Source organism: Hoplias malabaricus, chromosome 8 (genome assembly GCF_029633855.1).
Source record: "Hoplias malabaricus isolate fHopMal1 chromosome 8, fHopMal1.hap1, whole genome shotgun sequence".
Taxonomy (NCBI): Eukaryota; Metazoa; Chordata; class Actinopteri; order Characiformes; family Erythrinidae; genus Hoplias; species Hoplias malabaricus.
Window position 1 is genome coordinate 33113058 of NC_089807.1, and position 26506 is coordinate 33139563.

At 38.2% G+C, this 26506-nt stretch overlaps 1 protein-coding gene across 2 annotated transcripts; it reads left to right on the forward strand.

Moving 5' to 3' along the window:
- valopa (vertebrate ancient long opsin a) lies at nt 1-23835 on the forward strand. 2 transcript variants are annotated; one of them, XM_066678334.1, is made up of 5 exons: nt 1-821; nt 7797-8007; nt 11654-11771; nt 12131-12370; nt 23399-23835. In XM_066678334.1, the coding sequence occupies exons 1-5, from the start codon at nt 458-460 to the stop codon at nt 23627-23629; spliced, it is 1164 nt and encodes a 387-aa protein (XP_066534431.1). In that variant the 5' UTR covers nt 1-457; the 3' UTR covers nt 23630-23835. The 2 variants fall into 2 exon arrangements, with proteins under 2 accessions (XP_066534431.1, XP_066534432.1); XM_066678335.1 differs by lacking the exon at nt 23399-23835 and adding an exon at nt 19787-20042 and having other exon boundaries at nt 7-821.
- The last annotated feature ends 2671 nt before the right edge of the window (nt 23836-26506 follow it).

Sequence of the window (26506 nt, forward strand, 5' to 3'; positions counted from 1 at the left end):
TGTGTGTACGTCGCTGTTCCTCGAAAGCACGAGTGATGTCGCGAGGTCGCCCGTTAACAGTCTCTATAAAGAGGCGGGAGACGCGCAGCAGTCAGCAGAAACGCACGCCACTTCAGCTCAGACTACAGCTCGAGCCGCGAGTGCGCAGACTCAACAAGTAAATGGGAACTGCCTGCTTCCTTCATAAACTGAGGACTGCACTCGCATGGATTACATAGACACAGGAGCCGTGATGGACTTGCGGCGACCGCTGCGAAAACTCTTGCCACGTGCATAACAATAAAACTGCCTTTGTTAGTAAAGCATCCCATGTCCAAAGCATCACCCGGATTCAGATTCTCTGAAGGAAAGTGCACGCATAGCTTTGTAAACACTTGTTTTTTTCGCAAGTGTAGCACGTGCTACTGTAATTCAAGTATCGTTGTAGTGAACTCATAACGAAGTGTGCACTTGGAGCATGGATGCATTTGGGACGGCAGTGAACGGTGTGAGCTACACGGACGTGGCCGACGTGTACCCCGCGGAAGACCCTTTCGCAGGACCTGTGCAGTCCATCCCGCAGTGGAACTTCAAAGTGCTCGCCGCGTGGATGTTCGTGGTCACGACACTTTCTCTCTCCGAGAACTTTGTGGTCATGCTTGTCACCTACAAGTTCAAACCACTTCGGCAGCCTCTCAATTACATCATCGTCAACCTGTCACTGGCCGACTTCCTCGTGTCCCTGATCGGAGGGACCATCAGCGTTGCCACTAACTACCACGGCTACTTCTTCCTGGGAAGGTGGGCGTGCGTGCTCGAGGGCTTCGCGGTCACTTTTTTCGGTGAGTGAAAGTTTGGAGGCTAGTTTAGATGTGTTTGATCGCGAGAGTGGGGCTACGTGTAAAAACAAAGGGTCAGAACACTATATATGGTCCCTTAACTTCTAAGGAAATGAACAGGCTTTATATTACAAGTTATTTAACTACTCATACATCAGTACAGAACATCCAGTAGTTTTTACTGTGATTGTTCATAGGGCTATATGCCACATGAGAATTGAAATAAAACTTAGTCCACAAAGGGCCATTTGTCATAAATGCTCTTTCAGGCACTTTCAAACTAGAAACATGACAGCTAATGTTCTCATGCTGTAGGTGTTATGTAGTCTTATGACCTAGATCAGTGTTCTGATCAGTCAAGTGCTAAATATTCCTTAAGGTGCATAAAGCAAAAAAAAAAAAAAAAAATAAAAAATAAAAAATAAATATATATATATATATTCCATATGAAGTAAGAAAATGATTGCCCACCCACTGCTAAAGAAATAAAAAAGTCTTACAAAAATATATATTTATTATAAACAAAAGCTATTTTATTTTTATAATAAATATATATTCGTTTATATATTTTTATTACAAAGATGTAATATATTTTTCTGTAATTAATATATATTTTTATAGAACTGTATAAGACGTTTTCTTTAAAAGTGTGGGCGATAACTTTCTGACAAATCAGGATATCACTCAGGTACTCCACGTCAACATCAGAGAGAGATCAAAAATGACTTGTGGAAATTTCATTTTAGACATTTTAGACTATTCATACATTCCACTACTTTTGTGAACATTTTTTCCACATGATTAAAGTTTGCTTTCAAAGAGAAAATCTACCTTCTATTTTTCATTTTTCGGGTGAGATTGTCTCTTTACACAGTACTAGGTCACAAGGACCTCATTTATAGTGAAGATATGCAAAAATCAAGAAAGTCCTTAGAATCCACAAGAGTTAAAAATTTAAAGAGATTTTGCACAACTCACTTAAGATATCAAAACTGGAAGGTGCTACTCATGAGCAGCATTTGCCCTGGGTAAGTTGCTGGGCTTTAAGTATTGTTTGAGATTTTTCTAAAGGCCTTTTACAAAGTTGAAATGGAAAAGAAATTTGATGTCACTCACTCCTTTGATATTATAAAGCTTGATTACACTGCTCTGTTCTTTAAGTGCAAACCCAGTTTTTACCTGCCGAATATTTTCTTTGGAACTGGTACAGCATGAAGAATTATATAAATGTAGAAATGATAATAATCATGATTAAAGTCTCTGGGGGTGTGTAGACTGAGCTGTGGCAGTTGCACAATAGAACGGAGGTACTTCCCTTCAGCTTCTTAAGCACGTGTGCTAAAAGTGTCTAGATGTGTGTATAAAAGAACCAAGATTAACTTAGAGTGCTGAGATGGTGTCACAGTTAACAGAGATATGACCTCCACTTATACAGGGTCCTCTCATTACATTTTATTAGCTATATGATGAAATGGAGAGGGTTTTTATATGTCTGCGTTAGCACTATTGCAGGTGACACTAACCTTCAGAATCATCACTGACCAAAGAGTGTATATTTGTCATCCCATCCTTTAACTTGAGCTTAACATGAGGTTAGTACCTCAGGTCAGTGCCTCAAAATTTCCTTCTAAGGACTAAAGAAAACTAACTTACTTCTAAGTTCTAAGTTTTCTGTTAAAGCACAGACATATTGGACTTGATGGATGAGTGTTTTACCTTTTTTAAATTTTGTATTTTAACTTTGAGAGCAGTGCAGGTCAAGGATCAAGTTGTTATTTTGTCAGTGTTTACATTTGACTTCTGTATCTTCAGTGTCATCTTCACTAAAGTAAAAAAATGACCAAAAACAGGCACAGCAGTTTTCTCTGGTCCAAGCTGCTGGACTCTCTGGTAAGGTTTTCCTCCATGTTGCTTTTATATGGCAGATTGGTTGACTACATGTGCAGTGGTGTGGTTTTAAGGGGACAGTACATGAACACGGTGGGTGACTTTAACAGCATTAACAAAAGGATAAACAGAATGAAAAGAAAAATGAATATAATTGATATAGGCAAGATTATGTTGATTAGAAATTCTGAATTTCAATTCAGTTTTGATTAATTGTTCAGCCCTACTTCATAGACAACTAACCAAAAAAAAAAAAAAAACTTTATTAGCAGCTTATTGACACATTCTAGTTAGACACTGTTTACCTCTGTGATCTTTCCTACCTCCTGCTATACACAGGCTTATAAACCGCAAACAACCACAAAATACAAATTTACAAGACTCTATTAAAAAATAAAATAAAATAAAATATAATATTAACAAAAAAAGCTCTTTACCCTCGATAGGATCCTGGAGGGTGCGTGGGAGTTTGCTCAACCATTCTACATGTGTTTTGTGGATCTGGAGAAGGCATTCAACCGTGTCCTGTGGGGATATCCTGTGGGGGTGCTCTGTGAGTATAGGGCTCTTTCTAAGTGTCCTGTATAAACAGAGCAGGAGTTTGGTTTGTAAGGTTGCCAGTAAGTCTGACTGGTCTCCAGTTGGAGTTGGACTCCGTCAGGGCTGCCCGTTGTCACCGGTTCTGTTCATAATTTTTATGGATAGAATTTCTCCGCGTAGCCAAGTGGCGGAAGGTGTCCGGTTTGGTGGTCTCTGAATTTTTTTCAGTTTGCAGCAGAGTGTAAAGCGGTAGGGAAGAGGATCAGCACCTCCAAATCTGAGTCCATGGTACTCAGTCGGAAAAGGGTGGAGTGCTCTCTCCAGGTTGGAAGTGAGCTCCTGCCTCTAGTGGAGGAGTTGAAGTATCTCTGGGTCTTGCTCACGAGTGAGGGAAAAATGGAGTGGGAGATTGTGGTAAAGAGAGAGCTGAGCAGATACGTAAAGCTCTCTAACCCTCACCTATTGTCATGAGGTTTGGGTAGTGACCGAAAGAATGAGATCACGGGTACAAGCGGCTGAAATGAGTTCCGTAGGGTGTCTGGACTCTCCCTTAGAGGCAGGGTTAGTAGTGGACTCGTAGTGGAGCTACTGCTCCTCCATGTCGAGAGGAGCCAGTTGAGGTGGTTTGGGCATCTGGTCCGGATGCCTCCTGGACACCTACTTGGTGATGTGTTCCGGGCATGTCCAACGGGGAGGAGACCCTGGGGAAGACCCAGAACATGCTGGAGAGACTACATGTCTTGACTGGCCTGGGAACGCCTTGGTATCCCCCGGAAGAGCTGGAAGAAGTGGCTAGGGAGAGGGAGGTCTGGGTTTCTTTACTCTGACTGCTTCCCCTGCAACCTGGACCTGGATAAGCAGTATATAATGGATTGATGGATGGAATACTAACAAATGGTGCAGCAAGCTCACTTGGTAAAAACGTGTGGAAAAACTCCTGAACAAGCTAATGCAGTTGTAGCTTATTGAGAAGGATTAAAGAGGGCCACTTGTGAACAGGATTTGTCTGGTATCAAAGCCCAGGGTGTAAAAGTTAAAAGAGGAACACTGAGCACAACATGAGTGGATTTGATGTAATCCAATCTGCCATCTGATCTCTTCTGATGATCTCTTTTTTATTTAGCTGTAAGTCAATATCTCATAACTCCTTCTTGGATCAAAAACCTGGCCAATAATCTTGGCATGGAAGAGCTTCCCGAGTTAAATGACAACAGTAATGAATTCAAAGCGATATTACAGGACTGGGTGGAATGTGTGCACTAGTTTATTTCATAAGAAGTCTTTGTGTCTTCCTGTTCCCAGTGTGGTGCACTGGGTAAATCATGTATTCATTTAATAACTCTGTGTGTGTAATATATATATATATATATATATATATATATATATATATATATATACACACACTACCTTGTATCAATTTCACTCAGCTATGCTAGTGTTAGGACGCCCACAGGACCACCACAGAGCAGGTATGATTTGGCTGGTGGATCATTCTCAGTGCTGTAGTGACACTGAAATGGTGGTGGTGTGTTAGTGAGTGTTGCACGGGTAAAAGTGGATCAGACACAGCAGTGCTTCTAGAGTTTCTTTTTAACACTGTGCCCACTCACTGTTCACTCTTAGACAGACCTACCTCATTGGTCCAATTTGTAAAGTTATGTAAAGTTAGAGATAGTATCTCATCTGTTGCCGCACACTTTGTGTGGGTAATCCTCTAGCCTTTCATCAGTGGACACAGGATGCTGCCCACAGGACACTGTTGGTTGGATATTTTTGGTAGTGACACTGAGGAGTTCATAAACTCTAGCAGCACCACTGTGTCTGATGCACTTGTACCAGCACAACACACACTAACATACCACCTCCACATTAGTGTCACTGCAGCACTGAGAATGGTCTACCACCCAAATAATACCTGCTCTGTGGTGGTCCTGTGGGGGTACTGACCATTGATTAGCAGAGTGAAATTGGATCGAAGTAGTATGCAGAGAAACAGGGAACCTACAGTCTGTAATTGTAGAACTACTGTGTGGTCCTGTATGGTCAGTGGAGCTGATAAAAATGGACGAGTGTAGATACAATGAAGGTGTTCCTAATCATTCAGTATATGTAGTCCACTATAAATGTAGAATGGATCAGTGTGAGGTAGCCTTTGACTTTGATTTACTTTTTGCTTCTTGTGGTTATATATTCATAATTTTGGACTGAAAAATATCCAGGGTCATGCTCTATTATTTCAGAGTCATGGTGTCCAAGAGGAAATACAGCAGTCCAGCCATAGCATTCCTGGATAAGCTTAAGGCTCGATTAATGATCATTAGGAAGCACATTAACTAGCTTGCAGGCCGATCACCCAGTGAACTGTAAATGATCAAATTAACAAAACAGCAGTGGTGTGGAGTCCAAAAATAGAGTCCTCAGAATCCCCAATGTACACATGCAAAAAATCCTCATCAATGTATATTTACACCTCAAATTAATCCTCTAAAACCAATTTATTTCTGGATATTTTGCATTTAAAAAATAATAAATAAATAAATACATAAAAACACATTCATGTATGCGTTTACATATTTTACATTACTGGGATTATGAATCTGTAATTATTCAGCCTCTTTTATAAGCCAAATGTAATAAAATTCAATAATAATTTTAAAGGGTAAAACATGTAGTGTTTTCAATAAAGTGCTTATGGGTATTGAAGTCATTCTGGAGGAGAGAACGTTCTGCCTAGGCCATGTAAATTTGGTTAACAGATACATTTACAAGTTAAACAGGCTGCCTTAAAATATATTCACCATATTTAAAAATAAATTCATCCTAATGCATAAATCATGTGAATGGGATCATGGTTCATATGTTCCATATTCAAATAGCAAAGCATTTCCTATTCGATCAAAAAGTCTTGACTGTTTTTGCATTTTAAACCAACAGCTACCTTTTTTTTAGGTTTTAAATGAGTGTATTAAACCTGTGCGTATTTGTAAAGACCAGATTGAGTACAGATATTTTTTAGGAGGGTCTGTGTGGTGTAAAAAACAATAAATATGGTCATACCTACTTTCAGTTTTCCTGTAATTTTAGCCCAGTTTTGTTTAGGCCTTTAACAAATTCATTATTTTATTGCCTGTAACTTCATGTTTTATATTAATAATAAGTTTCCTTGTGAACTCCTTGAGTAGTTTAAATTTTCTGTTATTTTACCATGATTCTCTTATTTTATCATCAACAGTTTTTGAATATGAAATGTCGGGTTTATTGTTCATCAATTCCATTTACTTGTTTTGAGGGAAATGAGTGAGTTGCCAGCAGATTACATCAACATAGAACCAGAGCATGTGCAAAAGTAAATGAACCACAGCTGCATTGGTAGAGTTGGTGAGCTAAAAGACTCAGGTTAAACACGTGAGTGCTCATGTAATCGAATTAGCAGACTAATGAAATGAGCCACTGTAAAACAAATAATTTACAAATGATTTGTCAGCATCACCGCCATTCTGCCCAGAAGTGGACGGCCATCAAAACATACATCAAAGAAGCACTAGAAAAATAATAATTCAGGTAAAGGCCAACCCACACATCACCTCCAGAGAGTTACAGACCTCACTGGCAGCATCTGGGATAAATGTACATGTGTCTACAATCAGGCGAAAAATCAGTAGAGGAACCCTCTGTTCTCAAGAAAGAAGAAAGTCGTTCATAATTGTGCCATAATCACAGGCGACATGTTTGGAGAAAAGTCAAAACTGCAAATAAAGAGACGAACCTCCTCCCAACAGTGAAGCATGGTGGTGGAAATGTGAAGGTCTGGTCCTGCTTTTCTGCCTCTGAACCTGGATGACTCCACATTATCCAGGGAATTCCCAGGTCTCTCAACAAATTCTTGACCAGAATCTCCAGCCATCAATCAGGGAATTGAAGTTGGGACAGAAATGGATTATGCATCAAGACAACGACCCAAAGCATTTCAGCAAAACTACCAAGGAATGGCTTAAGAGAAAGAAGCTTTGCACTCTGGATTGGTCCAGTCAATGTCCGGACCTCATTCCTATTGAAATGCTGTGGCGAGGTCTGAAGTGGACGCAAGTTTTGCAAGGAGGAGTGGGCAAAAATCTCAAAAAAGCAGACGTGAGACACTTGTTTGTGGTTACAGAAGATGTTTGGTTGAAGTAATGACTGCAAAAGGAGGTGCCACAAGCTACTAACTAAAAGAGTTCACATACTTTTTGCACTGAGCATATTTTCAGTATTTTGAGAGATAAATTATTTTTGTTGTATAAATAACAACAAAACCTTCCCTTATTTGGAAGGTCTGCTTTACAAATTGAGATTTGGATGTCCATTTCATAAGATTATTTACATTTATGACCATGTTTGGGTGGTTCACAAACTTTCAAGCTGCACTATATATATATCTGTCAACATTTTAGATCTTTAAGACAAAAGTAGTGTTATGTAGGTTATGTAGTCCTGAGAAGAATATTAAAACCTTTCCCACTACAAAGTTTGTTTAATCTTTGGGTCATTTAAAGCTGGTTTTCTCTTACTCAGGTATAGTGGCTCTGTGGTCTCTGGCAATCCTTGCATTTGAGCGCTTCTTTGTGATTTGCCGGCCCCTGGGAAACATCCGACTGCGAGGAAAACATGCAGCTTTGGGACTGCTGTTTGTCTGGACCTTCTCTTTTGTCTGGACAATCCCTCCTGTACTGGGCTGGAGCAGCTACACTGTCAGCAAAATCGGCACCACCTGTGAACCCAACTGGTATGTTTCTTTCTACAGTCATGCTTTATATTAAACCAAACAAAGAAACACAACCCCCACAGTGTGAGACGAATCTTGCTTCTCTGTGTTGTCTTCTGTCTATATCTGTAGCCTATTCCTTTTTGTCCTTGCTGTCATTCTGTCATTCTCTCTCTCAGATATTTTACACATGTACACACACACACACAAAGTGAGTATTTACAGAAGGTCCTCACATACACATTAGGTGCACTGTACTGCAGCAATCTTTGAATAGTAAAGTATATTCCATTGAAAAACATTTGATGCAGTATTTGGCTCCCACATGCGCTTCCCTTTGATAAATGCAGCCACCAAAATGCATGGAAAGTTAGAGAACACCCTCCATTTATTATATTCCCTATTGAAATTGCCCTCAAGAACAACTTATTTTCTTTTCTAAAAATATTTCTGAAGGGATTAGGTGTGAGGAAACTCACTTGCATAAGCAAGGGGGGAGTCCAATAATCTGTACTGAAGTCCAAGATACTGTAATATACTGTTATAAAAAAAGAACCTAACAACTATGAGACACTTGCTAGACCAAGAAAAATGTAAAACTTAAACAATATTAAAAGCATTCATCTCTGAGAGGGGTGACACACTGGCAAAACAGCTAGTGTCTCTGCCACACTGCTTCATGGTCATGGGGCAGTAGGTTCAGTCCCCACCGCGAGAAGTTTTGTGTGTTCTGCCTGTGTCTACAGGAATTTCGTATAGGTGTTCCGGTTTCCTCCCACAATTCAAAACAGTGTCAATTCAATGTCTGTGAGTTGTTTGGGCTGAAAGGAAATGGACAAAAAAGATTTGGAAGATTTCTGTGAAAAAAAACAAACCAATGCACTATTGCATATTTACTTACTTAATTACATGAATGTACTGAATTATGAGTAACTTAATGAAGAGTAATAAATTAGATTAACATTTTATTTCCTTTCTGTTTAAACAGTGTGCACAGCATATTTTTTTGCACAAAAGATTTTTCTTTCTTTAACACCACACTGTTAATATCAAATCATAATAATAAAATATCTAGGGGTTGCAGAGCGGTGCAACAGGCAGTTTCACTGTCACACAGCTCCAGGGTCCTGGGGTTATGGGTGCAAGCCATAACTTGGGCAACAGTCTGAGAAGTGTTTGGTGTGTTCTCTCTGTGTGGGGGTTTCCCCCAGATGCTCTTGTTTTCTTCCACAGTCCAAAAGCTGGCAAAGCAAATGTGTGAGTGAATGTGTGAATGTGTGTTGCCCTGAGAATAACTGCCACCCCTTCTAGGGTGTGTTCCTGCCTTATGCACAGTGTTTCTGGGTAGGCTCCAAACCCACAGCAACCCTGAACCGAATAAGCAGTTTACAACGAATAAATAAAACGTGCTTAACAATATTTACAATATAATGTTATTTTTTCTTTTTCATTTTTCTTTTTGATTTTCTACTGCTTTTAAATGGAAGAAAAAGTAATGATATACTATATACATTGAGGGTGGCAGGGTGGTGCAGCAGTCACACAGCTCCAGGGACCTGGAGGTCATGGGTATGAGTCCCGCTCCGGGTGACTGTCTGTGAGGTGTGTTCTCCCTGTGTCCCTGTGGGTTTCCTCCAGTTGCTCTGGTTTCCTCCCATGGTTCAAAAACCACCATGTTGTTAGGTGGATTGGTGACTCAAAAAAAGGGTCTTGTGACTCCGGTTAGGCCCCAGACCCACCATGACCCTGAATTAGATAAGCAGTTACAGACAACGAATGGAACGAAAAATTTGGTTCTTCATATAGAACCCTGAACATGGTTAACCTTTGCATGGTTAAAGGGTTCTTTGCACAGTTTAAGTGTTCTTTTGTTTGATAGAGAATGTGCTACAGATGGTTCTATTTAGCACCTTTTAGAAAAAGGTTCTGTATGGCACGAAAAATGGTTCTCTGTTGTAACAAGCATTGTGTTTTAACTATAGAAGCACTCTTTTGGTGCAGTTTAGAACCCTTTAGCACACCTTCCATATATTTCCTTATATTTACGTATTCATTGTTCTATATAGAAAATTACTAAAGAATACTTGGAGAACCTTCATTTTTAAGGGTGTACATAATGTTGAATTACACCAAGCTTTTGTTATTGCCAGTGATTTATGCAACTTTAGTTCCAGTTTCACAGTGTGTGAGAGATTCTAGTTAAAAAAAAACACACTTGAGTGATAGTAATGCAATGGGGCCAGCTGCTACTAGCTGAACACACCATGTTAAAGTGAAAACCCATGCTGAGAACCTATACTCACATAAATGCCAGACTCTATCTACAACATAATAGAGATAACAGACCTATGTTCCCTGGATAACATCCAATAGGCAGGGTTTTTGACATCTGTTTGAAAGCCTCTGTCCCAGATGCTGGTACTGTATTGAGCGAGTGGTCCAAGTGGAATTTTCCTCCATCTCTCAGAACCATGGGTCATAGCACTCAGTCTGTTTTCCTTAGTGGCCCTTGCCCTGTAGCCCCTCATCTCTATCTTTGATCTGTTCACATTTGGACTGAGTCCAACACTGACTTCCACTTTTAAAGTGTCTACAAAAGACATCCCGGATTGTTTAGAAAACCTCTGCTCTTGTTTAGCCAAAAATATTACAGAAATTCCAAAATTTATGCTGAGTGGTAGGAAAAAAGTGCTGTTATGGCAAATTGCAAATATACACTTTTAAACATAAAGCCCCCATGCTTTTCCTTATCCCTCTGGGAATAACTTGATTTGGTCAAAAAAATGGAAGTAATTTAAATTTTAACCTATCAGTTTTAACATTTTTGATTTAGAATGCACATGAATAAAAAGGAAAATCATACCTAATATGTATTTTAACAGTGTATATATATATATATATATATATATATATATATATATGAATAATGATTTGCCATTGAATGAAAAAAGGAATCCTGCACTTTTCATATAGTGATGGAGAATATTGTAGAACAGCGAAATCTCAGATTTCAAATGCTTATATATTTTGTTACCAAAATTATTTAAATGATTTTAAAAGACCAGAATTAAGTTCTCTAGACTAGATTGTCAGTGATGGGTTAAATTTGAAAGGGTCAATACATGGCTGGCTGAACACCAGGGATGACACCCCACTATTTCTGATTCCATTTAAGCAGCCGCTGGGAAAAGAAAATACTCCCTTGAACTGCTCCAGAGCCACTCTTAGCACATTTTATTTCCTGTCCTAAACCACCAGTGTCTTTTGTGTTTTTCCTATGTTGGAGATATGAAGAAAGAACTAGAAATAAAATTTCAACATGAATTCACTTTAAAATGCATATAAATACCTTTCAAACTACTTATGCCACAGGGACATGATTTTTTTATTTCAGTAGCATAAATATTGCCCCACCGCTTTTGGTGGTGTGGTGCCACCCCTGGGTTAATAAGGTACCTCTTACTGTTTTACTGATATGGATCTTAAAGCGCTGTACATTCAAAGGTTATTTTATGGCCTCACTCTAAAGAACCTTTTTTATTTTCTGCTACCTTTGCTTTTAAGTCTGCTTTTTTAAAAAAAACCTGGGCATGTCCATTATAGATATCAGAAGATATTTCTTTTTCCCTAGTTTCCCTATATGGAGACTGATTTGCTTTCTCAACAGGTACTCTGGAAACCCTCATGATCACACCTTCATCATCACTTTCTTCATCACCTGTTTCATTCTGCCTCTGGGTGTCATCATAGTCTGCTATGGCAAACTCCTGAGGAAGCTAAGGAAGGTTAGTCTGGTGCACTGAGAGAATTCCCACCGCTGTGCTGTCTGCTGAACTAATCTGCTCCGTCAGATACATTATCTAAGCTTAGCACATGCTATTATTATCTAAAAAGTATTAAAGTTTATGATGAGGAAGTGATATACTTTGCTCTGAGAGGTGATAGTGTAACAGTGATATACTACCATTTACCACTTTCATGATAACAGTGTTTACACCTCCCAATGGCAGAGCAGGTTTACAGTGTGTTTTCACTACCATTAACAGATGAGGGTTTTTGATGTCTAATGGAAAATGGCATCATGTCGTATATTAAATCATTCTAATGTTATGTATTCAAGACACACAGCAGCATCTCTGTGCAGGTGTCTAACACTCATGGCCGACTGGGGAATGCAAGGAAGCCTGAACGGCAGGTGTCTAGGATGGTGGTGGTGATGATCATGGCCTTCATGGTGGCTTGGACTCCGTATGCTGTTTTCTCCATCATTATCACTGCCCATCCCTTCATTTACATGGACCCCAGACTGGCTGCAGTTCCCGCCTTCTTTGCTAAAACCGCTGCAGTCTACAACCCAGTCATCTATGTCTTCATGAACAAACAGGTAAGACTTGAGGATGGTCTCAAATATTCAAAATAATTAAAGTATTTTCAAAGGAAGTACGGTGCTTGCAATGTAAGAATACATTTATGTTTCTGAAGAAAAATAGTGAAAAAGAAAGAATAAAGTTAAAAAGAATAGTACATAATATAGAATGAGGACAAGGGAAGAAAGAATAATTGGAATAGGAGGAAGAAAAATGGTTAGAAGAAGGAGTTAATTTTTACAAATTACATTTGTTGCCTGTTGGACTAAAGGTGATATTTGTTTATCCAGTGTTTATACATATCCCTTGCTCAGTAAATGGGAAAGAAACTAAGTGTCTTAGTTTAGTACATACCAAAATGATAAAAAACTAAACAGCTCCAATTACAAATGGGTTTCTTTGGTAATTTGGTAATAAAATCATAAACCCTGAGCAAGGTAAATTTTGCTGCTTTGTTTTGCCTTGAGTTTGTTTTGCTGTGAGAATAGTGGTTCTCCATAATTATCTATGTTGCCTTTAAATGAACACTGTACATGCTGATTCATAGCAGTATTAAAAATCGTAAAATTATACCAAAATACTGTATGAACAAAAATATATCAGTGAATGAACATTTTACACACAAATAAAATAGACAGTTCTTAATAAATATAATAAACTAGCCTGCTTACATTGTTTGCACTAATTAAACTATGTCATGGTGTGGATCCGGCATTTGTATTAATGCAGGAACATAATAGATAGTAGAAACTACAATATAGGAGCAGACTCCTGAAGGTTGAATTCCAGCTGTTGTCTGACAGCTGGATGAGAGACATCACAGCAGGTTACTGTGAGATCACATCCTGAAGGAGCTCCAGTCGACAGGTTTTTATTTATTTTTTATTTTGTGACAGTTCTTGTTGGATGCTAGCCCCTTCTTCAATAAAACACAGGTTAATGAATAAAATAAGTGTACAATAGAGTAGGTAGGATGTTGTAAAAAACCCAACCTGAAAACACATTTTCTTTGTGAGATTGAGTTTTAAAAGTAACAAGCTGAGCATAGACCAGGGTTCGGCAACCCGCGGCTCTTTGATCCCTCTGATGCGGCTCAGCTTTTGAAAATAATTACTGAGTATTTAATTAAAATGTATTTTATTTTAGTTCGTTCATTTTCAAAATGTAATTCTATGAAGATTATGGCGATCTTGTAACATCTAAAATATTTTAATATTTAAAATATTTTGTCGCTCTTAATTTTGTCGGTTTCTTGAACTTTTTGACAGCTAACTGCACGGCGCCAGTAAAATAATGACGGCACGCAGAGAGAGGACAGCATTTTTGTTTGCTGCCAGTGGATAATTTAAGTTTGGCGTTTTTCTTCCCCATTACTACAAGGACTCAAATAGACATTGAGTATTTTACTTACCGTCAACACAACGTCTTTTTTTTTCGGAGTTACAGCTAAAAATGTTTTGTTGCATGCAGAAATTTTATTTAATTTTTCTGCAGTCGTTCATTGATTTCATAAATGTAACACAGTATAGTTTGTTTATACATAGCACAAAGGCAAAAAAAAAACAAAAAACAAAAAAAAACCCTGTAATATGCAGTGTTATTTCATGAAAAGGATTTTGCGGCTCCCAGTGTTTTCTTTACTGTGTGAAACGGGTCCAAATGGCTCTTTGAGTGGTAAAGGTTGCCGACCCCTGGCATAGACACTTATGATTTAGAACTCCATTCCTGTTTGGGGATTAAATGCCGACTAGTTTTTTTTATATTTTCTTCAAATGGTCATGAGCTTGTGCTGAGGACAGATAGCAATTTTCACAGATTTTCACTGCTCCACGATCAAAAAAATCTCTTATTTAGGGCCTGAAGACCGATTTATGCTTCTGCTTTGACTCAACCAATGGCATAGAATTAGCAAGGACGGAGGTCACATGTCCCATCAATATCCAGCGATTATTTGTATTGTCCCCACCAATAATTTGATCCCCTCGAAAAAAAAAAAAAAAAAAAAAAACTTGATCTGTCAACATCTCATTAACCTTAAGGTGCAGATAAAGTTTAATCATCTTCTCTACCCAAGTCCTATCTCCCCTTAACATATGACTAGTGTGATTGGCTGTCACGTGAGTAGTTTTTCTAGTCATAAGCAAGTATTACTGTGCAAGACTGGGTGTCAAAAGGGATTGAGGATGGCAGCAAGAAAGAAGGTGGACATGCAGAGCTATTTTTCAAAGAAATATGTAAATCACTTAAAGTGAAGTTTGCAAATGATATGAGTCCATCATAATAACAGCAGGCTAAAATCCTCAGAGTCCGCAGAGCCTATACGAATTGTGACGGAAGAGTCTTACACCATTGTGAGCATTTATATTCGTGCATTGCTGTCTGTGTTGCTCTGCGATTGAAAGTTTCCCAAATTGATCCAAAGGTCCCACAGGTAGTCTCAATGTGGCTTGATCCCAAATCGAAACTCACTATACACGGGGGATCAAAAGGATAATGTTTAAGCCTCCTGGTAACACATAGTTTGAATGGTCCATTTTTGACAATTATGACGATCCATTATGCCTTCATAAGTTGTAGAGTCTTGACACAAAGAGTAGCATGCTTAGCAAACCAGGGATCATCCGTTTTTGTTCTGGGAGGTCCAGCACAGTTTGATGTTTGCTGGTTCACATATAAACTACATCTGAAATCAGGTATGTTTGAGCAGAAATATCATTAAACTCTGCTGGACTCCAGCCTTCCAGGAGCAGAACTAATGAGTCCTGCATTAAAGTACTGTTATAAATCCCCTCCCTGCAGTGGTAGAATCCCACATTTACTTTTGACCCTGATCTACCTGTGTCTAACATGAAGAAGCTCCTCAGTATATTACTGGGTTGAAGCAGCTAAGCTATATCCATATGTGACAGACCTTTTTTTTTGTTTGTTTTTTTGTTTTTGTTTACTTGGAACTCTATAATCTTATTGTCTTTAAGGAACTGGTTGGTCAAAATATAAATATCCAATTACCCCACATTTAATTGACCAGTTCAAGTTTCCATTCCAAAATGTACGTCTTTAATTTTTCCACAAGTAAATCCCCATTTTACCTGTTTCCAGTTCTCCATTAAGCTTGTGCAGGTGGATCTACTTAGTTTAGTTTAAGACTTACTGTGAACTGAATGTTTAGATGAAAATTGTGGTCAGCACCTCCCCATGTGCATTCACTTGTCATGTAGTAATATGAATATCAGAGTTAATGTTCACAGTTTCTGTTATATATTTTATAAGTACCTGTTAATCTTGACATTTCCATCTGAAGATATTAAGATGTCTATGTGAATATGTAGGAGAGCAGATTACGTGGGAGAAGAAGATTTGGATACAACAGTTGTGTAAACGGGCTGCCTGCATCATTTGTCTCTCCAGTAATATTCTACTTATTTTTATTATTCACAATAAGCCAATATTATATCAAAACCTCAGTGACAAACTCTGTATTATGTCAGTGAAGAGCTAGACAGTTTGAGTGTGTTTTGGGAATGTGTTTACAAAAGATTTGATATGCATCCGGCTGGGATTTAAATCGCCAAAAACATCCTGGATTTTGCTGTTTGCAGTCTTTCCCCCATCCCAATTCTTGCCCTGAGCCCGAATCCCTTCCTTGAAGTGTGCACTTTGAAGATATTTGATAACATTGTTGTAGGTGAGTGGCGGCACGGTGGCGCCACATGTAGAGTCGTTGTCGCACAACTCCAGGGTCCTGGGACTGTGGGTTAAAACACCGCTCCGGGTGACTGTCTGTGAGCAGTTTATTGTGTTCTTGCCGTGTCTGCGTGGGTTTCATCTGGGTGCTCTGGTTTCTTGCCACAGTCCAACAACACACGTTGGTAGGGTGTGTTCCCACCTTGCACCCAGTGATTCCAGGTAGGTTTCTGAACCCACTGCTACCCTGAACTTAAGCGGTTACAGATAATGAATGAATGAATACTTTAAAAAAAAAAACTAAAATCTCATCTGTCCCTATAAGTAAATTACACATCCACAGCTTTTTGTTTAGCTATAACTTTACAAGAAAACAGTTCAAATCTCCAAATTATTAAAGCCAGAACATCAGAGAGCAAGGAACAAGGCTACGAATTACATACATATCTACATAAACTGCAGGATCCTGGCGATGTCCTGTTCCTTTACTAAATATCTTCTGGTTGATAAAATGTAGTGCTTGGTTTTAGTAACGTTAAAAACATCACTAAAATTGTAATCTTTCTGTCATTGTCATGTTTTCTAATGTGAGTCTCATGAATGTCATTTCAATACAGATGTGTAGTATGGTATGAGCAGAAAAAAACAGGCTTTCCCTGAGCATAAACTGTCAGTAACAGACAAATTCTTTTTTTTAGTTTATTATTTTTTGTTTAGGGCCAAATGTTGAATGGAAAGGAATCTGGCCATAAATGCATTTGTTAATTATGTTGTAAAAAATATTTATGTATAACAGATCAGAAATATATTGAATGGTTGCCTTTCAAGCAGCTGATGACATGGTCTTTACAAAAGTTTCAATAAAACAAAACCTCAAATATAAATAAATCTGTTTTGTATATAACAACCAACCAAACAAACAAAATAAAATATTTATTTAAATGCTGCTACAGGCTCCTATTCATATAACTGCAATAAATATATTGGAGTACGCTAGGAAGGCATGTGGTTAAGATTGCCCCAGTTAAGGATCCCTGCTGATAAATGGGTTAATGTATTTATGAAAGCTGAGATCACATCAAGGGACAAAAATATCCTGAAATGTCCTTGGAAAAAGGCAGACGGTTGTAGCTGGGTCTGGAGGAAATTCCCTTTCTCTGGGTGTCCTGTTCCAAAGAATTATGTACAGTGTCTAAAATCTATTTGTTCTTCCTTTAATATTCAAAATTCCCAAAAAATCTTAAGTGTACATTTAATCCACTCTTTTGTATTTGTCTAAAATTCCTGAACTCTTCAATCAGTGTTCAGCATTTACATGAAAAAGCTTTTAAATTATTGAACCAGTCTTCTATTTGGACTATTAGGGTCACTATACTGTGGCTTTATTTCACTGGAATACAATTATTTTGAAAGAGAGAACCATTTTTAACACACTATACTTTAGGAATAAAATACTGAATTTGACAACCATGAATGTCTAATTTTTTAACTTCTCATTTAGTCCATTCATTTTTTAACTCATCCTATAGTGGATTTTCTCCCACAGCCCAAAAACATAGAGGTTAGGAGAATTGGCTTCTCTAATAACTTTCCTGGTGTGAGTCAATGAGTATGTGGGGGAATGAATGCCTCTGTGTGTGAGTGAAAGAATTAATGTGTGTCTGCCCAGATATGGATTGTCGCTCTATCCTGGGTGAATCTCTAGAGCCTGATGCAGTGCTCCTTTTCACACTGAAGTTGCAATACTAGTGAAACTAGATAGTTTAACTAGCCAGGAGGAGAAACTAATTGCTAAATTCTGTAGTTATCTAGCTTATTTATCTATTCAGTATATCTAACATTTGCTTGCATTTTGCTGAATGATGATGGCCATAGATGGCAATAACAGCACTGAGGATTTAACTTGTATTTGATTTCCTGATAAACGAGCCAATGTATAGCCAGTTTCACCACTTGACCCTACTCGGACCTGCTTGGTTCTTGGTGGGTTTTCCATTATAAATCTTCCCTGGAAATGTAACTGATAATGTCACAAAACATTGTCTCTAACACAGCGTTTCTCAAAGTGTGGGGTGTGTAGGTATTGCAGGGGTGGCGCATGGAATCTGAAAAAATGAGCATTTCTTTACTAATGAGCCTGTCTTTATTAAGGCCTTTCTGTTTACTCAGTTTACTCAGTAAAAAGCACCCACTCACATTGGATTCATTAATAGCCCTTAAACATAATAAAAGAACATTAAATAGGAGACCAGAAAAATGTAGCTAGCTTGCCTGGAACCAAGATATGCTTTTATTTGCAAACTTTTATTTTGAAAATGCACCACTGAGATTACCACGTTTTAGCAGCGAATGGGTCTTCTTTCAGCTTTCGTTAAGGCGTCCTGTTCAAATAAAAAGCTGCTCCAATCATCAGCTTCACTTGCCTCCGATTCACCTCGTCAGAGTCTGGTTTATAACGTTGGTTTTTACGAGCTCTGGGCTTGAGGTCAGTAACAAGAGCACAACAGATAACAATGACAATTAATTACAATTAACTAAATAACTGTTAGGGCGGCACGGTGGCGCAGCAGGTAGTGTCGCAGTCACACAGCTCCAGGGGCCTGGAGGTTGTGGGTTCGATTCCCGCTCCGGGTGACTGTCTGTGAGGAGTTGGTGTGTTCTCCCCGTGTCCGCGTGGGTTTCCTCCGGGTGCTCCGGTTTCCTCCCACAGTCCAAAAAAACACACGTTGCAGGTGGATTGGCGACTCAAAAGTGTCCGTAGGTGTGAGTGTGTGAGTGCATGTGTGTGTGTGTGTGTGGTGCCCTGTGAAGGACTGGCGTCCCCTCCAGGGTGTATTCCCTCCTTGCGCCCGATGATTCCAGGTAGGCTCTGGACCCCCCGCGACCCTAAATTGGATAAGCGGTTACAGATAATGAATGGATGGATAACTGTTAGGGAAACACAGGGGGATCTGAGTTACTGAATGTTAATCTTAGCTGTGTTCAGGTTGTAAGAAAGCACTCTAAAAACACACGGTAAGTGGACAGGCGACTGACTCAAAAGTGTCCATAGGTGAGTGAATGTGTGAGTGTGTGTCGCGCTGTGAAGGACTGGTGCCCCCTCCAGGGTGTGTTCCTGCCTTGCGCCCAGTGATTACGCGTAGGACAGGGTGTGTTCCTGCCTTGCGCCCAGTGATTACGCGTAGGATCTGGACCCACTGCAACGCTGAACTGGAAAAGCGATTACAGACAATGACTGAATGAGATTGAACAACGCTCCATGCATCAGTAAAACAGATTGGTAGAGTTTATTTTAGTTGCACCTCTCAGCTCTCACTGGAGTTTTTGTCAGGCACCAATCCAAGGAGTGTTTGAATGTTATCAAAAGATCATGGTTTATTTTAATGGCTGCCACTGTGTGTTAGATAAAAATAAATGTGATCTATTGTAGGGTGGAGATTTTACAGATGGTTTGTTTGTGCTAGGTGTTTGCATTTTGTCATGATTGTTAACTCTCTCTGGCCAATCAGCACTCTGCAAGGTTGAGTCGAGTAGGGATCATGCAGTGCAAAAAAAGCACCATTAGAGAATGATAGAAAAGATAAGGCAGGAACTGAATGACACTGACAAAGGAACAGGATGGAATCACTCTGCTTGCATTTCAGCCACTACCTCAGCTGATAAAACTTTCATGTTTTGCATGTCCTCTTCTCACTTTGACTTTGTTTATTATCTTTTATTCATGTTCACCTTCTGTTTCCCTCATCTAGCATCCTAGCATAATGGATGATGTATGTTCTCCTTTGCTGTTGGACCCCAACAGTGCTGAACTCTGACCCTGAGATGAAGATAGAGCTAGGTCAGAATAAATATTGCGTTCTGGAGTCGGTGCTTTGTACTGGACCCTCACTATTTTGATTAGTTCATTCTAACAAGCAGGAAAACTGGCATGCACACATTCATTCATACATGTTTCAGTCCCACATTAATCTTAAGTAAGAAATATGTAATGGCCAGAGCCTTCATTTGAGCCAAGAATGATTATTGTCATTGAAAACAACAATAATTCAATTAAAGTAAACATTTATATTGTTCTAAACAGAAGCAGTGATTTGCCATTTTTAAAAATTACATTTGATAAAACTTGAGTATGTTTAAGATGTTTTTTTTTTTAACTAAGAACATTCCTTATCATATATTATAAAATGAAAATAATTATAATAACTAAAAAAATGCAAATTAAAACATTTTTTGTTGATTATTTTTCTTTGCATATTTGCATTGACATTGATAGTATACTCCATTTTTCAGGTATAGAGAAATAGTCTATGCCTAAACTTACATTTTGACCTGAAATAAAAGTTAAAGTACTTAGAAAATGGCTTTGATGTGTGGTTTTATTTGGAAACAGTTTTAGGTCTAGGTTTGCACGCAAGGTTAACGGACAGAGTTACGTCAGCTGGGATTTAGGATGGAAAATGTGGAAACAATTAATGATTACTTTGTTTAATTACCTCATTCTTATCGACTGAAGCTCTTGTGGAACTTTTACTGTGCTGTTATGTAACACTCCCATACCCCTCCGCTTGTTGTACTGAGCTTAATGTTGCACCTCTGAATCCTCAACAGTAATAATACATCAGGCAGTGTAGATTAGATCTGAGTCTGGGCCCATTTTCACAAAGCTTTTTAAAGGTACAATATCAACATGAGAAATGGATTTCCTGGCTTGTTTGAAAAGCTATTTAAATGCAGATCTAGTCAGGATATGATTGGAGTTTCTCTTGCTTTGATACAGTTTTGTCTCCTTTTGTGTGTGTGTGTGTTCAAACATAATCTAACTAAATAATTAAGTATATTTTTCATACACTGGGGGATGAAGTTAATGTTTCTTTAGATTTGATACATATTGCTAGGGGGACTATGTGTTGTATCGCCAAAAGAGTAACTTTATAGGAGAAAGAATAAAACCTTCTTAACATTCAATGGAACTCAATGTAAATCAATTAAGCAAGTCAATGTAATTCCAATTAATTTTGGAGCATTTCTACTGGTCCATTTATCATGAATTTTTCACAAAAAATGAATGATAGCTGCTGCGTTCAAATGATGTATTTTGTTCAAATGAGAACAAAAATGTAGATACAATACACTGAAATGGAAAATAATCTGTTAATTTTCTTTAAAAATATCATCAACAAACATAATACAATCTCAAGATTTCTGGTACTGAATTTTCAGTTTATGGACAATAAACAGAATTAACTGAACACTATATACCAAGTATCTCTATATTACATTTTAGTTCTGGGTGCAGATATATATGTGAAAACTCCATCCATCCATCCATTATCTGTAACCGCTTATCCAATTTAGGGTCGCGGGGGGTCCAGAGCCTACCTGGAATCATTGGGCGCAAGGCGGGAATACACCCTGGAGGGGACGCCAGTCCTTCACAGGGCATGTGAAAACTCAAGATGTCAGAATCCAAGAATTCTGGAGAAGTAATTTACTGGATTAATGTCCAAATCCAGCATTAATTATCCAGCTAATTGACTGGAAGACTTCCATTTTTTGTATCAGTAGAGGTGAATTACACTAAATTAAACAGTTGCAATTAAACTCTGAAGGACAGTATTTCCCCCCAGGGTCCTACCAGATGTCCATGTTTTCGCTCTAACCTACCTCCATGAAATGAGTATTTAGGATTCTCAAGGGTTCTTTTGATTGAGGTGTGTTGGTTTCTAAAATAAAGAAAGAAAGTGAACTTTCATTTTTGTCTTGAGAGCCACTTATAGAGAGGTACATCCCTAAGAGGAAAATGACTCACCTTGTAAGGAGAGACCCTGAAGTGCTAAAGAGAAATATCAATTTCAGAATAAACCTACATTATTTATGTAGTTGCAAGATTAGAACCTCTAGCTTTGCCTTCAGATCTTCAGAAAGTAGGTCTTGTAGTTCCCTCATGGGAATCTTGGGTTCAGGCAAGAATGTTAATTTATTAGGTGATAGATGACATGAAAAATGTGTCTAAATACAACATAAAACATAATACTTTCTGATCTTGCTTGAATTACTCAGAATAGCAAAGTTTGTCCTGAAAGAATCTGAATAAGAGGTGCTTTGAAATACTATGAATTGAAAAGTAGCAAAAGAACAACTCACATTCCTGATAAAATTATTTGGTTGTTAAATAAACACACACACACACACACACTGCACTTAATTGGTCAGATCCCCCAAAAGACCATCACAGAGCAGGTATGATGCGCTGCAGTGACACTGATATTGTGGTTGTGTGTTGTGCTGGATCAGTCATAGCAGTGCCGCTGGAGTTTTTAAAGCCCTGAGACACTAAGAAGAGTCAACCATACATAAATCCTGGTTCTGTGTCCACTGATGAAGGACAACATATGAGCTACTGTCTCTGACTTTACATCTATGAGCTGGACCAATGAGGACTGTCTGATCCACTCATACCAGCACACCACGCACAAACACATCACTTTCACGTCCGTTTCATTGCAGTGCTAAGAATGATCCATCACCCAAATCATACCTTTCTATGAGAGTCCTGTGTGGGCCTGACCATTGAGGAGAAGGTTGAAACGGGGATAAAAAAAAAGTATGCAGAAGTATAGGTGGACAACACCAAAATTACAAATTGCTCCTGTATGGTCGGCAGATCAAATAAAATGAACAATGAGCATAGATACAAGACAAGTTTTTATAATCCAGTGATTGTTCTTCCCACCCTCACCCCCAATATTAGTATAAAAATCAATAATTGTGTGTAATATTATGTGTGAATGTGTTGGTTTAACCTTTTCCAAATCTCTCGTCATGACAGTCCAATATTATTTGAGATTATCATATTGTCATACAATACATAGTTTTACCAGTAAATAAATATTTAATTATGTTAAAAGTATGCTGCTGATTTAAATGCATACGATCAAGGAGGATATATGGAAAAACACTTTGTTCTACTTTTTAGAAAAAGAAAAATCCTTTTAATTAAACTGTAATTTTGGCTTATTGAGAAAATATCAATATTAAATAATAATAATTATAATTATAATCTTAGGTGCCTAAGACTTTTGCCTAGTACCGTATATGTACTCAACCAATACCAACTACACACTGAGAGGAATTATAGAATTGAATGTTAAATTTATTATAATGCCTGATAAGAATGCCTTTTTGTCACTTGTATACATACCACTTCTAAGACATTAATTTTTTATGTTTTGTTGTGAAAGCTACAAAATGCTGATATGTTTATGTTATGTAAGATTGGTATATAGCCTTTCCATACTTCACATTCACAGCATCAATGCTGATCAGTGCATTAAAACCCAGAAGTTTCTTCCTGTCTGCAGTTCAGGAAGTGCCTGATCCAACTGTTCAGCTGCAGTGACAACACACTGGAGGTGAACCAGATCACAGAGAGAGCAGGAATGACTGGAGAGAGTAACACCGGAGAGATGTCCGCCATCGCTGCCCGGATCCCCATTGCTAGGAACGCACCCCAAAAGTCTGATGAACAGCAGAGTGACCGCAGTTCCTATGCCCAGCTGCCCATCCCAGAGAATAAAGTCTGCCCCATGTAGCACATAACTCACTCACATTCAAATGGGAAGTGCCCTTTTCTCATTTTTGTCCACCTGTAATGACAGGAGCAAACCACTTATTCCTTAAACTTTTAGACAATGATTGTCATTCAGTATTATCAGCATCAATTAAGCAGTAGCATTCAGTCTGTCCTTCTTCCTGTATCCTTTTTCTGAAGCAATAAGTTGATTTTCCATCCAAGTGTGATGACACTCATAAACTTAACCCTTTCTTTATTAAGGGTGCAATTAAAGACAAAAAGGAACTTGTTTGTTTCCTATTGATTTTGATATTCTTTTTTGCACTAGAATAGGCAAGACCAGCACGATCCAGATAGTTCAACATGTTACTGGATGTTTTCAGAATTCATAAAATGCATGTTAATTGTTCTCCATAATCTCAGCTGTAATAAAAATGAGATGAAGTGCTAATATAGATTAATGTAGACAGATGAACGGAGATGTCCACTCATTTCCAGGCCATGGCTAATGAATTTTACTAAGAACATCACCACATCAGTATTCTGCCCAGAGATGACAATCCATTGCAGACCTTATCAAAGACAACATCATAAAACAGGATAATGTTTGGTCTCTGCTTACACCTGCTTTACATTTGTATAACATCTGGTCAACAGGCATCTTAGACCAGCAATTAAAGTGGTTAAATATATATATTTTTTAATAACACAGTAGTCCGTCTGTTGCTCAGCATACTTTGTTAATCATATTTCTTGTCAGGACCCTCACAGTACCACCAAAGAGAAAGCATAATAGTGGATCATTCTCAGCACTGCAGTGACACTGATGTGGTAGTGGTGTGTATGTGTGTGTTGTTCTAGTTTGAGAGGATCAGGCACAGCCATCACATCAGTCAAAGTGGTGATGAGAAGGATTCACGATCCAAATAATACTGCTCTATGGTGATCCCTTCGAATAATAGCTGATAGTATGGGCCTGAGGGAACTAAAGCTTTTTTCCCGCCAGAAGGTGACTCATCTAGTACGCTGGCATTCCAATTACAGAACAACCATACAACATTGTACCGTCCTCAGGAGTTTGTTCTCGTGAGACGAAATTGCCAAGTTTGTACTACCAATTACGGCAGTTCAAACTTGATGTATATTGTATTGAGAAACAGCCTTAGACTCTCAGTCAACTTGTGGGCAGAATGCTTATGGTTGATAGTAAAGCCTGGGTGCTAAGAGCTCCAGAATTTTGCATTACCATGGCATGGTGAGCCAGTAAATACAGAGCTTTATCAAGACTTGTGACTATAAGTGATTTTTAAAGTGAAAAATATGAACAGAGAACAGAACAGAGAAAAGTGCATTTGGTTTGTTTTTTCCAGAGATTTTAGTAGACTTTGTGATAAGAACTTTTGATCTTATCAAGCAATAAATTTTGATTAGAAGGTGTTTCTGCATGAAGGGGTTTAATGATACATTGACTATGAAATGGACCGCACAATGTACAGTGACGTATATTTGCTTTTTGAACTACATACCTGTTTACTTCCGCCTAGCAACCTTTACACACCCATCCTTCGGATCTCCTTGCCTGTTTCATTAGTTTGTGTTGATTTTGTACATAGTCTTTTTATAATTAGTGTTTTTATTATTGAAGTGTATTTTATAGAGTTTGTTGTTGGGTTTGCTGTTTTACACACTGCTTTTGTATATACTGGTGTTCAAATATTTAATTGTATTTGATTCCTTTATAGTGACGTTAGCAAGGAAGCTATGCAAGAAAAAATGAAAAAGAGCACAGTGAAGTTTATGAAGAGGGCAGTCAACTCAACAGAGGTCAGCTCTTTGCTTTTCACTTCTTTCCAGCCAATGAAGAGATCAGGGCAAAGTGGACACTAATCAGTCGTAGGGAGAAATTCACCATCACCAAGTGTTCCAAGGTGTGTAGCAGGAATTTTATCCCCAAAGATCTAATCGAAACACCAAGCGGACAATATCTAAGAAACAGGGCCTTACTCGTGCTGATACAATGGAATGAGTGTCAAGTTAACTGACGTTTGAGAATTTAGGAGAGAAGGAAAAGTTTACTGCCTACCTGCACAGGTCATACAGACGACAACGTGAATGGCAAGGCTGAAATGGACGTATTTTGTGAATACAACTACTATACAGTCCCTGAGCCCGTTGTAGTCGATCTGGTTTTAGCTGAAAGTGATGATTAAGCGGTTAGGCCAACGCTAGTGCTACACTGAGTGTGCTGTCACTCTGGGAAAACAATAAAATATTTAAACAAGTTAACAAGTTAAACAACAACAACAAATGTTATAAAATACACTACAAAAATAAAAACGCTAGTTATGAAGAGATTATGTACAAAATCTATGTAAACTAATGAAACAGGTGAGGAGATCTTAAGGGTAAGAGTTGATAGGTGTTAGGTGGATGTAAACAGATGTGTTGTTCGGAAAAAGCAGACATACATCACTGTACATTGTGCAAGTGGTCCATTGAGAGTGGACATTTTTTTTTTATAAATCAACATTGTCCTTTTTGTCCATTAATTGTTGCAGCCCTACTTTTTGGAGAATTAGTCTTGTATTGAAGTGGTTTAATTAATATATATTGTGTGGACATCTCCTTTGACAACACTGTGAAATGGTAATATTTTACTGTTAGAATGATTCATAGCATAACATACATAATGTAAAGAATATGTCTAATGTGTGATAGACTGTCAAATTACAATAGCCATAAGTAACTCACTTTTTAAAGTTTATCATAAACATCAGTATTATGTAGTATATGGCCAAAAGTTTGTTAAAATCTGTAGGGTTGATATTGTCCCTAAAATCAAAGGCATTATTATGTAGTTTTTCCCTCTATGTTGTGGTTACAGCTTCTATTTGTC

Coding starts and splice junctions, on each gene's coding strand:
- valopa (XM_066678334.1), top strand. CDS start 458: ATGGATGCATTTGGGACGGCAGTGAACGGTGTGAGCTACACGGACGTG. Junction 822..7,796: donor CTTCGCGGTCACTTTTTTCG/GTGAGTGAAAGT, acceptor TCTCTTACTCAG/GTATAGTGGCTCTGTGGTCT. Junction 12,371..23,398: donor ATGTCTTCATGAACAAACAG/GTAAGACTTGAG, acceptor TCCTGTCTGCAG/TTCAGGAAGTGCCTGATCCA.